This window comes from Notolepis coatsorum (genome assembly GCF_963971535.1).
Source record: "Notolepis coatsorum genome assembly, chromosome: 2".
NCBI classification, from domain to species: domain Eukaryota; kingdom Metazoa; phylum Chordata; class Actinopteri; order Aulopiformes; family Paralepididae; genus Notolepis; species Notolepis coatsorum.
The window spans coordinates 209,687,849-209,701,680 of NC_140166.1; the positions used below are offsets into that span (position 1 = coordinate 209,687,849).

The 13,832-nt window shown below is 46.9% G+C and overlaps 1 protein-coding gene across 1 annotated transcript in view; it reads left to right on the forward strand.

Moving 5' to 3' along the window:
* Positions 1-2,021: 2,021 nt before the first annotated feature.
* Positions 2,022-13,832, forward strand: part of rad54l (RAD54 like) — a 37,320-nt gene continuing 25,509 nt past the window's right edge. The window contains exon 1 of the mRNA XM_084307343.1: positions 2,022-2,246. Coding sequence (XP_084163469.1) covers positions 2,244-2,246 — 3 coding nt within the window. The 5' untranslated portion in view covers positions 2,022-2,243. The remainder of the gene's footprint in view (positions 2,247-13,832) is intronic.

The window sequence follows — 13,832 nt, forward strand, 5'->3', positions numbered from 1 at the left end:
GTGTCAGCGGGTGGGAAGCCGGCGGGGTGTGTATCCTGGTCGTTGTAAAAGTCGGTCGGGGCGCCTGTTCAGCAAGGAAGGGAACTGGGGGAGATAGTGTGATCCTCCCACGGCGCGTTACGCTCCCCCAGTGAGAGTCCTCGCTGTCAGGTGAAAAGAAGCGGTTGGTTGACTCCACATGTATCGGAGGTAGTCTTCACCCTCCCCAGACTGACAGTAGGGGGCAAGAGCGCAATGACCAGGAAGGGAATTGGCATAACGACTAACATTGAGATGGGAGAAAAAGTACAAAAAAAAAAAAAAAAAAGAGAGATGGCAATGCCACCACAACACTTTTCAGGACTCCACCAGCGCTTCCAACGCTTGACTTCCACTGCTCGTTTCGTGGTGGTTCCCTGGACCGGCTGTCATGGCAATCAGGTGAGCCCTCACGGCGTGCAGTGGGGAGTTTGAGCGCCCGGAGGTCGAGGCGGGTCCCTCTCATGTGAGGAGGATCCCCGGCCCTGGTTTCTCCGCGGAGTCCAGCCTGGGTAGGCCACCAACCAGCCCAGGCGTGGTTTCTCTGATGGCGGATGATTTGCGGCTCAAACTGTCCGCTCACGCTTGCTCCCGTCCAACGGAGAGCGAGAGTAGCGGACCCTTGACTGTTTTTCGAATGAAACTCAGACTCGGAAGGGGGAGCACAGCCACGCCACGGGGTTATATACGTAGCCAGAAGTGGGCGTGGCTGGATAGATATAAGGTGCATGAGTAATACTTTCAATGTGTACAATAGGCACAAACGAGCTAGTTCAATAGGCGAAGCAAGACGCTTGCCAGTAATCATATAACTAGGGTTATAGGATAACCTTCGTTCACAGGGGATCCAACAGGTCGGTGATAATATAGTGTTGCTATGGATGATAGGCCAGCAGTGAGCAAAGCATACAACATATTTCTTTATATTTGAATGTTGAAAATATGAATACATGGCACATATTTTTTGTCTTTGGCAAGTGGTCATGGTATAAGCGGAATAATCAACTTGTATGTGTGGCCTAAATTGGCACTCCGCTGTGCATTGGTACTGTCTGGTATTGCTTATTATATTATATTACTAGGAAAAGTAGGAATAATATATTGTTCATTATAATTTTACAATAACTTCCTTTGAAGTTCTTATTTGACTTTGTTAATTATCTCCCACTCCCGTGTTGTTGCCGAAACACACACAAGCACACATGAGAACACACACAACACACACACTTACGCTCACACACTAACAGTCACTTTAGCATGAACACACACACACACTGACACACATATGCTGCACACGCTCACACTCAACGGTCACTTTACAAAATGAAAAGGTCACTTTAAAAGGAAAAAAAGAACGGGAGTGGTTCTTGTATAGTAAATAGATGGATATAGCAAGATAGCATAAGGATATATAGTATAACTGTATATTGAATATATAGTATAGTATTGTATAGTAGTCAGAGTACATAAGACTCAGTGCCTCATCCGTAGCTAACATTGTATTGCACTATTGCAGGACCTTAGCATGTCTTACCATGCTTTTTGTAAACTTTATGTACATTATACCTGTTATGTCTTATTCTTATTACTTGTATTATTGCACAAATGTCTTATCTTATTACTTGTATTATTGCACAATCGCTGCGGGCATGACCTCCCGCATTTCACTGTATGCTTGTATGCCGTGACAAATAAAACTCTTGACTTGACTGTCTTGACTTGACTTGAAAACTTGAAATCCCCCCCCCGGTGCGTTAATATCTCTAAACTACTTCTGAGTTTAGCGAGATGAATAGGGGATGGGCTTGCGGCTCTGCAGATATACCCTACTCAGTACAAGGCCTGAAGTCCCGCCTCAAACCAAGTACAAGCCCCGAAGTCCCGCCTCAAACCAAGTACAAGCCCCGCCCAGACGTTGGGCTTGCGGCTCTGCAGATATACCCTACTCTAGCGAGATGCGGTGCATCACTGTGCAGTCTTTGCGCGGTACATTTGACCAGAGACGTAACATTTATATTATCTGACAAAGCGTTCCTGCTTCAGCTTCAACCGTTTTTGTTGCATCTCTTTTTTCATTCTTATTCAGACTAACCTTAGTTATTAACGAGGTACTGTCTGTGTGTGTTGTTTCGTAAGTTGCCAACCAGTGATGACATGAAGTAGTTGACTAGACGCAGCTAATGCTCGCTAGTTAACAGCTAACGTTACTACAACGAGCAACAACAATGGTAAGTAACTTAAGTTACATAATTGCATTGCGCTGCATTCAGCTGTCGGTCGCTACGTTGAGTTTAACCAGATATATGCCAGCTTTCTGTCGTGTTGTCATGATTAACTTAAAGTTAAACAATCTTCCAGTGAATCTAGTAGCAAAGGAAACGTATCGGTTTCAACTTGACAACATAATTCTAAATAGACCAAAGTTTACTGTTGGAATATTTGCTAACATAATAACATTAATCCAATAACTGACAGGAAATACACCTGGGCCCAACGGTTCCCTAGCAACAGAACTCCACGGAAACCGTCTCATAATCAAGGTTCTACGAACAGGTCGAAAAATACCTTGCGGAAAAAAATCTAATCTACGAATTCCAATCTGGCTTCAGAACATCCCACTCCACTGACACATGCCTTCTCTATTTAAACGACCACATCAAACAAGAGGTGGACGCGGGCAAATACTGCGGCATGGTCATGCTGGACCTACAAAAGGCCTTCGACACTGTCAATCACACCATTCTGATTGACAAGCTAAAAGCAATTGGTTTTGATAGTCTATCAGTGAGCTGGATGCAATCCTACCTGGAGGGGAGAGAGCAGATGGTGGAGGTAAACGGTACCCTATCCCCCCCCCCTCACAGTAAACTGTGGTGTTCCACAAGGAAGCATACTAGGTCCGCTACTGTTCCTAATTTATGCAAATGACATGTCGTCAGCTTGTGACTGCAACTTGTTCCTGTTTGCGGACGACTCAGCCCTGCTGGTCTCTGACAAGAACAAATTACAGGTTGAAAAAACCCTCAGCTCAGAACTAAGCAAAATCTGCATATGGCTCGCTGATAACAAACTATCATTACACATGGGCAAAACAGAGTCCATTCTCTTCGGTTCAAATAACAAACTCAGCAAGACCGACGGCTTCTCAGTTACAGTGGGTGACAATATTGTCACAAGGAAAGAAGATATTACCTACCTGGGTTCCATCCTAGAGGCAAATCTTTCCTGTGACAAAATGGCATCCAATGTAATAAAAAAAGTCAACCAACGAACTCGTTTCTTGTACCGGATCTCCTCACTGGTAAACAAGAATACCCTGAAGACTCTAGCAGGAGCACTCATTCAAGGGTACTACGACTATGCTTGCACCTCATGGTACCAAAGCACCTCAAAGGCGCTAAAAACAAAATTACAAACATCTCAAAACAAACTGGTCAGACTACTGCTTGACCTTACTCCTAGAACCCACCTCACCCCTGCCCACTTTGACAACCTAGGATGGCTTAGAGTAGACGACAGAGTACAGCAACTTGCAATGGGCCTGGGCCCTCATGCATCAACGTGTTCTACGCACAGATCTGTGCGTAACCCGTGCGTACGATCATTTCTAAGCAAAGAGTGGGATTCATCAATTTCGATTTGAACTTGACTTCGTGCGTACATCTACGCACATTTCAGACCTGGCGTACCTAGCTCCCAGTGGTAGAATATATTATTACAACAAGGAAATGAGCTTCTGTGCATAATAACACTGGATGTTCTGTATGAACCGTAGTTCATTATAGTTCATTGTAAGATAGCAACAGTAGTGTAATTATGGTCAAAACCCTATAAATAGCATTTGGAATAATAGATCTTTCTCTCAGAATGAATGCAGCATGTCATATATGTTACGATGAATTGAAAATGGGGGACCCTGATGTAAACAAGACGAAAGTCTTTCTCTGGTCTGCATCCCCTTAACAATTGTATGTATTGAGCTGTACTGTACTGTACCCATTCTGCAATCTGTTAATAAAGTTTTCATTCATTCATTCATTCATGGTTTATATAGCGTTATCGGAATATACGGGGTGTAGGCTACTGACTGACTGCGCTCCGCGTAGCTTGATTGATTGATTGATTGAAAAGTTTATTAACAGATTGCAGAATGGGTACAGTACAGTACAGCTCAGTACATACAATTGTTAATTGGGGATGCAGACCAACTTTCGTCTTGTTTACATCAGGGTCCCCCATTTTCAATTCATCATAAATCATAAAGCTCAACTCGTTATTATTTTGCGCACAGACCGCCGAAACACGGGAACGTTTTGATTATATTTAAAAGGCTTTACGTTAAACGAAACAAGTGGAATTTCGAAGCTGTAAGCAGAATAAGTCATATGAATATAGTGTTCTTCCCCCTTTTTACTGTACAAGAAAGAATAGAAAACGAATTGCAATGACACCATGCAGATAGTGGACAGACTATATGATGGGATTCAAGTTCATGTATTGAAAGGCAGGATACATCATACATGCAGTGAGATTCATTGTTCTATGCTCTCGTATTATATTGTTTATATAGGCTACCCAATACTGACATCAAAATTGATTGTAGTATGCCTCTAGAAATCATATGCAGCAGGTAGGAAATTGACGGGAGATCCATCGCGATTTGGAATAGAATTGAGGAGAACTTTAATCCGTGGGTATTAATCAAACAACACGGGAAAAGGCAGTCATATTCCAGCGCGGTCTTTATTAGCCGACAACAAAATAGATGCCTCTAAAAATCATATAGCCAATCGAACACAACTAATAAAGGCATTCATACAGCACGGTTATAATGACACACAACCAGCGCCAAACAGTGGTCAACGAACGGTCTTTATTAGTATTTTGAGCTGTCCAGGCAGAATTGCAGCAATGGTTTTAGGGAGCCGTTGATATCTGACATCACCGTTTACAAGTCCGCCTTTTATTTATCCCATAAATCATAATACGCGATAGTGTCTTCTTGGTTCGACAGCAGTGAATTCTCCGTGGAGTTTCTCGGAGTCCCGCTCGGGTCGGTCCATTATTTCACATCCCATGGGGGGGGTTTCCTCATTTTCATGACCATATATGGATAATCATGCACGAGCATTGACGGTAGAACAAAGTGGTATTCATCAACACGGAGGACCATAGAGCCTGCGTACGCACGTGTGATGAATGCCGACTTCCCTGTGCGTACGCTAGTTCTACATTCCGTGCTTACGTGTGGAAGTAGGTCAAGTTCAAAGTCCACGTTGATGCATGAGGGCCCTGGTCTACAAGATACACTACACGACCAAGGTACCCATGTACAGGGGAGGAAATTAGGCCACTTTACTCGCCAAATGCGAGTATTTTTTACGTTTGGCGAGTGATTCATGAAGACCACTCGCCAGTCTGGCGAGTATACAAAAAAAAAACATTCTGCAATCACTGCACTGGCAAACGGTGCGCGTCTTCTGAGTGCTCGCTTTAGTTGACAGTGCCACGAGAGCACTGCACAAGACCACCCGCGGACATATAATGTTTAATAAAAGTTTGCGCAGTACTGGCCAACCCGCGGACATATAATGATAAAAGTCCTGCGTTACTAGGCTAGCCATCAGGAGCACTCTCAAACGGATAACGTTAAACACAGCAGAAGATGGAAAACAGACAGACTGACCAACGGGGAACTGCATCCAACCCTAGTACAACCCTCGAGTATAAGTTACTAAGGACACATTTAAATCACAGAGGTGTAATGTTAGTCTACTGGAAATGTATAGTGGTTAGCTTCTAGTTTTAGCGATAGCTGCTTGCTAGCTAACGTTAGCCCCGTGTGCTCAAAGCAGCCAGCTAGGTGTATCTGTTATGACTATAATGTTTCCAAAAAAGCACCGGACTACGACGTAAGGTTAGACATTTTATTTCATGCTCAAAAGCCCCTGGCTTGCACATCGCAGTCACGAAAGGGGCTAGCTAAGCTCAACCAGTGCACTGTGTACAACAGCACACCAACCCAACTGACGTTATCACAACACTTGACGGTACTGTCGTAAGACCACCGTGCTGTCTTAAAGGCACAGTGTGCCTACCCAGATGCATACACAACATTGACGAGGCTTGACAACCGAGGTTCAAAGTTAACTTGATTGATTGAAAACTTTATTAACAGATTGCAGAATGGGTACAATACAGTACGGCATTTTCAATTCATCATAACATATGACATACAGATAGACTACTGCTACATCTATATATTTCACATCTATCTATACACTTCACAACATACTTTGGTTTTTTTCTTTCACTGCCCAACCCAGTCCAACCCAGCATCTTTCACTGCCCAGTTCAGCCCAACCCAGTCCAGAATAGATACCTCTTTCATGTTAATATGTTTTATGCTAATATTGTGAAGAGTAGAGATTAATGTTTTATGCTAATACATATTTTAAAGAGTAGAGACACGGTGTGATTATTTTACTATGATTGAAAATCTATTTAGACGAAGACATACAAAGAAGTAATTATCACAATTAGCGATTTTTTTTGTCTGGTAAAAAATCTGTTTGGCTGGTAAAAAAAATCAGATACTCGCCAGTTGGCTGGTAAGCCAAAAAGTTAGTTTCCTCCCCTGCCCATGTACATGACTAAATACTTCCCAAAGGTCAGTGAATACCACGATCACAACACCAGAGGGAGCTCCACAAATCATGTTAAACCCAGATTCGGCTCAAACAAGGGACTAAACACGTTTCGCAATTATGCCACATCAATGTGGAACGCCCTACCCAAAGCTGTAAAGGAATGTGAATCACTACCCACTTTCAAAAACACTCTCAAAAAACACCTAAGGGAGACTGCAACTCGAAACTGGCCCCTGTAAATGTCCGAACACAACCCCCTCCAATGTACAGTAAATTACCAAGTATGGTCTTGTCAATAATCCAATGTACAGTGTTGTTTGTACAGTTGTACAGTGTCCCCCACCCACCCCTCCTACCCACCCCCCCCCCCCACCCACCCAACCACCTCCAATGTACAGTCCCCACCCACCCCTCCTACCCAACCCCCCCCCCCCCCCACTCCTACCCAACCCCCCCCCCCCCCCCCACTCCTACCCCCCCCCCCCCCCCCCCCAACCACCTCCAATGTACAGTCCCACCCCCACCTACCCAATCCAATGTACAGTTTCTACGCCTAATGTATATACTCTTTTCTTTCTGGACTCTTTTTGTATCACAAATACAGTACTGTAATTGCAAATCTGGTATGTCATAAATGTATAGATGTAGCAGTACTGTCTATCTGTATGTCATGTATGTCATATATGTTACGATGAATTGGAAATGGGGGACCCTGGTGTAAACAAGACGAAAGTCTTTCTCTGGTCTGCATCCCCTTAACAATTGTATGTATTGAGCTGTACTGCACTGTACCCATTCTGCAATCTGTTAATAAAGTTTTCATTCATTCATTCATTCATTCTACCAAATGGCAACGTTTGATTGATTGATTGAAAACTTTATTAACAGATTGCAGAATGGGTACAATACAGTACAGCTCAATACATACAATTGTTAAGGGGATGCAGACCAGATAAAGACTTTCGTCTTGTTTACATCAGGGTCCCCCATTTTCAATTCATCATAACATATGACATACAGATAGACAGTACTGCTACATCTATACATTTATGACATACCAGATTTGCAAATACAGTACTGTTTGTGATACAAAAAGAGTCCAGAAAAGAGAGTATATACATTTGACGTAGAAACTGTACATTGGAGGAGGTTGGGTGGGTGGGGGGAACTGTACATTGGAGGTGGGTGGGTGGGGGGGGGGGGGGACACTGTACATTGGAATATTGACAAAGCCATACTTGGTAATTTACTGTACATTGGAGGGGGTTGGGTTAGGACATTTGCAGGGGCCAGTTTCGAATTGCAGTCTCCCGTAGGTGTTCTTTGAGAGTGTTTTTGAAAGTGGGTAGTGAGTGATTCACATTCCTTTACAGCTTTGGGTAGGGCGTTCCACATTGATGTGGCATAATTGCGAAACGTGTTTAGTCCCTTGTTTGAGCCAAATCTGTGTTTAACATGATTTGTGGAGCTCCCTCTGGTGTTGTGATCGTGGTATTCACTGACCTTTGGGAAGTATTTTGACATGTACATGGGTACCTTGGTCGTGTAGTGTATCTTGTAGACCAGGCCCATTGCAAGTTGCTGTACTCTGTTGTCTACTCTAAGCCATCCTAGGTTGTCAAAGTGGGCAGGGGTGAGGTGGGTTCTAGGAGTCAGGTCAAGCAGTAGTCTGACCAGTTAGTTTTGAGATGTTTGTAATTTTGTTTTTTGTGCCTTTGAGGTGCTTTGGTACCATGAGGTGCAAGCATAGTTGTTGTGAAGGATCAGATTAAACCGAATATATATATATTTATTTATGGATATATATTTAATAGTATTTGTATATCGTTTGATATCCCTTGTATATTCCTTGTACATATACACTGAATATCCCTTTAGTCTACTAACAGCCCATAATAGTTTCATTCTCTCATTGGACAAGAACTTGGCGCCAGCAGCCAAGCCCCTTGGTTCAAGTTCAATCGTGCCGACGAACATGTCGTTACTAGCCCGGTTCCGCGTAGGAATACGTCTGGCGAAATACGAATGGTACTATTTGTTCACAGCGCATATATATATGGCGCAAGTAAAGTAGAACTTTCTTTTAGTCCCTTAGCCCTTAGTTCTTTACCCTCCAACCTAGTGGCAAGACGTTAAGCCTCACCCACGATACACGTGTGGTGCAGTATGGTCAACTTGGCCTCAGAATGGCATTGAGACATCGTGTGGATTAATAGTTGAATTGTCATAGTTTGGCACTATACTGTCGAGTGGGACGTATTTCTATTAAGTTAATAATAGTCTATTATGTATGGTGCATCGTTCGGTTAGAGTTATACAGTGAGTAGTACCCCCATCGTTTTCCTCGCGTTATCTAGAGTCTTAACCAGGCTGGGCAGACCACGTGTGGTGCTTTCATCCGAGGAGTTCTGGGCTAGGACGAGTGGACCTGCACATTGGATTACCTTACCCGGACGACGGCGAGCCCTACACGGCTTGGATTATCTACTTGCTTTGGGTGCTTTGATTTATGCCATGGATAACAGCCAACACTGGTGAGTGTTGGAACTACCCCCCGAGAGGAGTCCAGGTGAGACGGCGCTCTACCCCGAGTGAGGTCGCCTCACGTCTCTTCGTTGTGGACCGGCAGCTACCGTCTACAAGAGGGCCCAACTGTATTCATCTGTGGACCAAGGTTCTGTGGGCACCGTGTTCAGCACTCTGAATTCTCCCAAGAAATCGTTGGCCAGATGGGATATCGCCGGCGGCTCTCCTAACCCCCCCCCCCCTACTGACTTACAACCAGCAGGACCCCCCTTTAGTATATCCAGCTATAATCATTAAGTACCATCGCTATAGTTCCCTAAAGAACCAGGTTGTATACTTGCTTCCTGCGTAACCAGAGATTGGACATTCAATGTTGATTTGCCTACGAATACTCATTTGCCTTACAAGTGCATTCAAATCATAAATGTCATTAAGTGAACGTTGTATATACCCTTTGCTATATATTAAATATTCGACTTATACATTTGTGTGGACTTGGTTTCATGGTGGGAAAGTGTTCATCATATCTATATCATGTACTGTGTGGCCAGTAGTTAAAGTACATAAAGCGGTAGTGGTTTAATGATACCATACTTATCAATACAGTCAGGGAATTGTACCCCTCAGTTACAATTGGTCCTTCGAGCCGGAGGGTAACTAGTGTAATATTAATATAGTGTTATTAATATTGAAATGGCCTATGATGAACACTCCACGAAACGGTCCTCCTAACGTAGAACGCCCGCGGCGCAGACGACAGACACCTCAGTACTTAGAGGATTACGCTGTCAGTCAACTACCTAGCCTTCGACAAACGGTAAACGCGGTAAAAGTAGAAAGTAAAATTATGTCTGACCTTAACGACCAGGTTACCCCGACCACAGAGGCCCTAGTGGGTTCTAATGTAACTGACCAAGCTCACGGTGGGGACCAGGAGGGAGCTGACATGCCTTTACCCCCCGCCAATACCGAAGGAGTAGTCCCCGACCAGCCCCGGGAGGAAGACAACCCTACAGAGAGAGAACTCTGCACGGAACAAGATGAGGAGAGCGCCGAGGAGATAGAGCTCCAGGACTCCCCAACGAGTACAGCCAGGAGCGGCTCACCTCTACAACCGTCTTCCCCCAGCGAAGCGGAGAGGATGCTATCACAGGCGTTCCTCGTCAGCCTGACAGCCTCTACCGAACGCGATCGACTCCAGGGTGAACGCGATCGACTTCAGGGTGAACGCGATCGACTCCAGACGCAGCAACGGAGCGAAGAAGAGCGCATACGCCTGGAGATGAGACGCCTTCAGACGGAAGAGAATATGGCAAGAGACCGAGCAGACACCCAGCGCGCCGCTGACGGTGCCCAAAGAGAGGCAGAGCGCGACCTCGCTCTCATCCAGCGCGAAACCGAGCGCGACAGACTACAGGGCGAGCGCGACAGACTACAAGCGCAGCTAATGGAGCAGCTGATCACCAAGGCAACACCCTCTCCCTCCGCCAGGGGTTCAAGGAACTCGTCGAGACAACAGTCAAGGGCAGCATCCCCTAACCGAGCAAGCGACCCTGAACTTGACCAACAGACCAAGCCTATACCCCCCGCAGACCCCCTTCCCCGACCGGTCCAAGCGAGACCCAGCTACAAAGAAGGAGCGGCATACACTGCGGAGAAGCTAAATAAACGACTACAGGATCTAGAGGACCTGATAGAAGAAGAAGAGGGAGAGGAGGAGAACCAAGCCCGACGACAGCACAGTACTCCACCGGACCAGGAGGTCCAGTACAGCTCAGGCTATACCCCCGCGGCGCTGCGCTACAGACCCCCGACTCTATTCACGGGTGAGCATGACGCACGACCAGCCCCGAGGAATAGCACCTGGACCAGCGGGCCATGGTACCCTGCCGGTACCAGCCCACAGAGAGGCGCAAGAGGAGACTCGCCTAGGAGGCCTCTCCCCCAACGCTCGCCGATGTATCAGCCATCCACGGCGTCATACATTGGCACACCGACGTTTCCAGACTTCACCTATGAGAATCGAGCACAGTACACGGAGCTCCGGATGTGCTTAGAGACAATGATGGTGGATGTCGCTGATGAACGCCACAAGTATGCAATATTACTGAAGCACCTGAAAGTACCCCGAGCGCACAATATAGCGCTAGCCTATGCCACCTCTACGACCCCATACACCGCGGCTCTAGCAGCGCTGGACCAGAGATATGGACGTATATGGGATTACGTAATCCAAGAGATAAGGCATATTGACCGCCTACCCCCAGCAACAGACAATCGCTCATTAGACGACCTGTCTATAAAAGTGCAGTCCCTGGTAGGGATGCTGGGAGCGCAACGAGAAAAGGGTATGCACGAGCTATACGCCAACTCTAACGTCGAGAGGATTTTAGAGAAGCTGCCACCCGCCAGACAAGAGAGAGAGAGACCACCGTGATCCTAACGGTCCCGAACCATCCCTCCTCGATCTAGCCGACTTCCTGGCGAGAGAAGTCAGCAGCCTACGACTGGATACGTTCGTGCGGAGCACACCAAGCTCCAGAGAGGGACCCAGGAGAATAAACGATGGAAGAAGATCGGTGACTGTCATGCACCAATCAGAATCAGTACCGAGCAGTAAGAACCACAGTACCCCCTCGAGAAAAGAGAAGTGGAAGATGGTGTGCCCGTACTGCGAGAAGGAACACTGGCTGTCACAATGTGACCTGTTCACAAAGATGAATGCAGAAGAAGTGAGTCAATGGATAAAGTCCAACAGGCGCAGTCACATGGCAGCCGAGTGCCGCCTAAAGAAGAGGTGCAGTCGGTGTGACGGAGCCCACCTAGATGTCCTACACGACAGTAACAGAAGAAAGCCTGCACCTGCACCATCGAGCAGCACAAAGGCAAGTGTCATGTACATTGACCCCGCCAGCAGCAGCGGCGCCCAAGTGCTCTTAAAGGTAGTCCGTGTAACATTGAGCTACCAAGATAAAGTCATGGACACTTACGCCGTCCTTGATGACGGGTCAGAGAAGACCCTTCTGCTCGCGTCCGCTGCGGCCCAGCTGGGACTGCGGGGGAGCGAGAACCAAATGACGATTCGGACAATAAGAAGAGATTTAAAGACGATAAAAGGCGAGAATGTCTCCTTCACTATCGCAGCAAGCGGGCAGCCAGAGCGACGGTATAGGATTACAAATGCTTTCACCAGCCAAGAAATAGGACTATCACAGTACACCTACCCCATCGCCAAACTGATGGATAAATATGTGCACCTGCGTCAACTACCTATCCCGCTCATAGACGGCGCCACCCCGACCCTGCTGATAGGCTCCGACCATGCAGACCTCATAGTCCCGATAGACCGGATCCATACAGGACCCAGAGGCTGTCCTGCAGCAGTCGAGACCCGCCTAGGATGGACATTACAAGGCCCCCTCGCTAAATCTCTTAACCGAACAGCAGCCACTAGCTGCCTCCACTCCAGAGTGACAGAAGAAGACACCACTCTCCTGCAGCATGTCGAGAGGCTATGGACACTAGAGACAATGCCCTTTAAGCACGAAAAGAAAGACATTCGTTCTAAAGAAGACATTTACGCCATAAACCTCCTCGAGCAGGGGACAAAGAGAGTCACAGTCGGCGGAGTGATGAGATACGCAACTCCACTCCTGAGGCGAGAGGGAATGCCCACCTTTCACGCAAAGAAAGACGCTACGGAGCGGTATCTATTGAACACAGAGCGGCGCCTAGCCAAAGACCCCGCTCAAGAGAGTGTGTACCGCGCTGAGATTGAGAAGCTAATCACAGCGGGACACGTGACAAAGATTGACATTAAAGAGGCCGATCAGACGACCGAATCATGGTACGTGCCGCACCACAAGGTCCACCACAACGGCAAGGATCGCATTGTGTTTAACTGCAGCTACCAGATCGGATCCCAAAATCTGAATAAAGAGCTCTTGCCCGGCCCCACACTCGGCCCCTCTCTACTAGGCGTGCTACTACGCTTCCGCCAGGACAAGGTGGCTATCAGCGGGGATATCAAAGGGATGTTCCTGCAGGTGAGACTAGTGGAGGAGGACAAGCCCCTGCTGCGGTTCCTATGGAGAGAGAGGATCGGAGATGAGCACCCCGCCATCTATCAATGGGAAGTCCTCCCTTTCGGAACTACATGCAGCCCGTGCTGTGCTACATTTGCACTACAGAAACACGTCGCAGAGGACCCAGCAGCAGATGAAGAGGTCCGACACAGTGTGAAGAACAGTTTCTACGTGGACAACTGTTTACAAAGCGTTTCGACTCAAGAAGAAGCCGAGGCTCTCCTACTCAGCTACGCGCCTCTCTGATCAAAGGCGGCTTTGATCTCAGGCAGTGGGCCAGCAGCGACCCGCACGTATTGCGCAGCCTCTCCCCCGCGGACAAGGCTGCCAGCAGCGAGACCTGGATGGCGACAATCCCAGGAGAAGCCCAAGAAATGACACTAGGACTAGTCTGGCGCTTCAAAACAGACTCGCTCCACTATAGACACAAACCCCTGACCACGGAGCAGGGAAGGTCGACGGCGATACCGACCACCAGACGGAGTGTGTACAGAACACTCGCCAGACAATATGACCCGTTGGGATGTATTCTACCTTACACCACCAGGGCAAA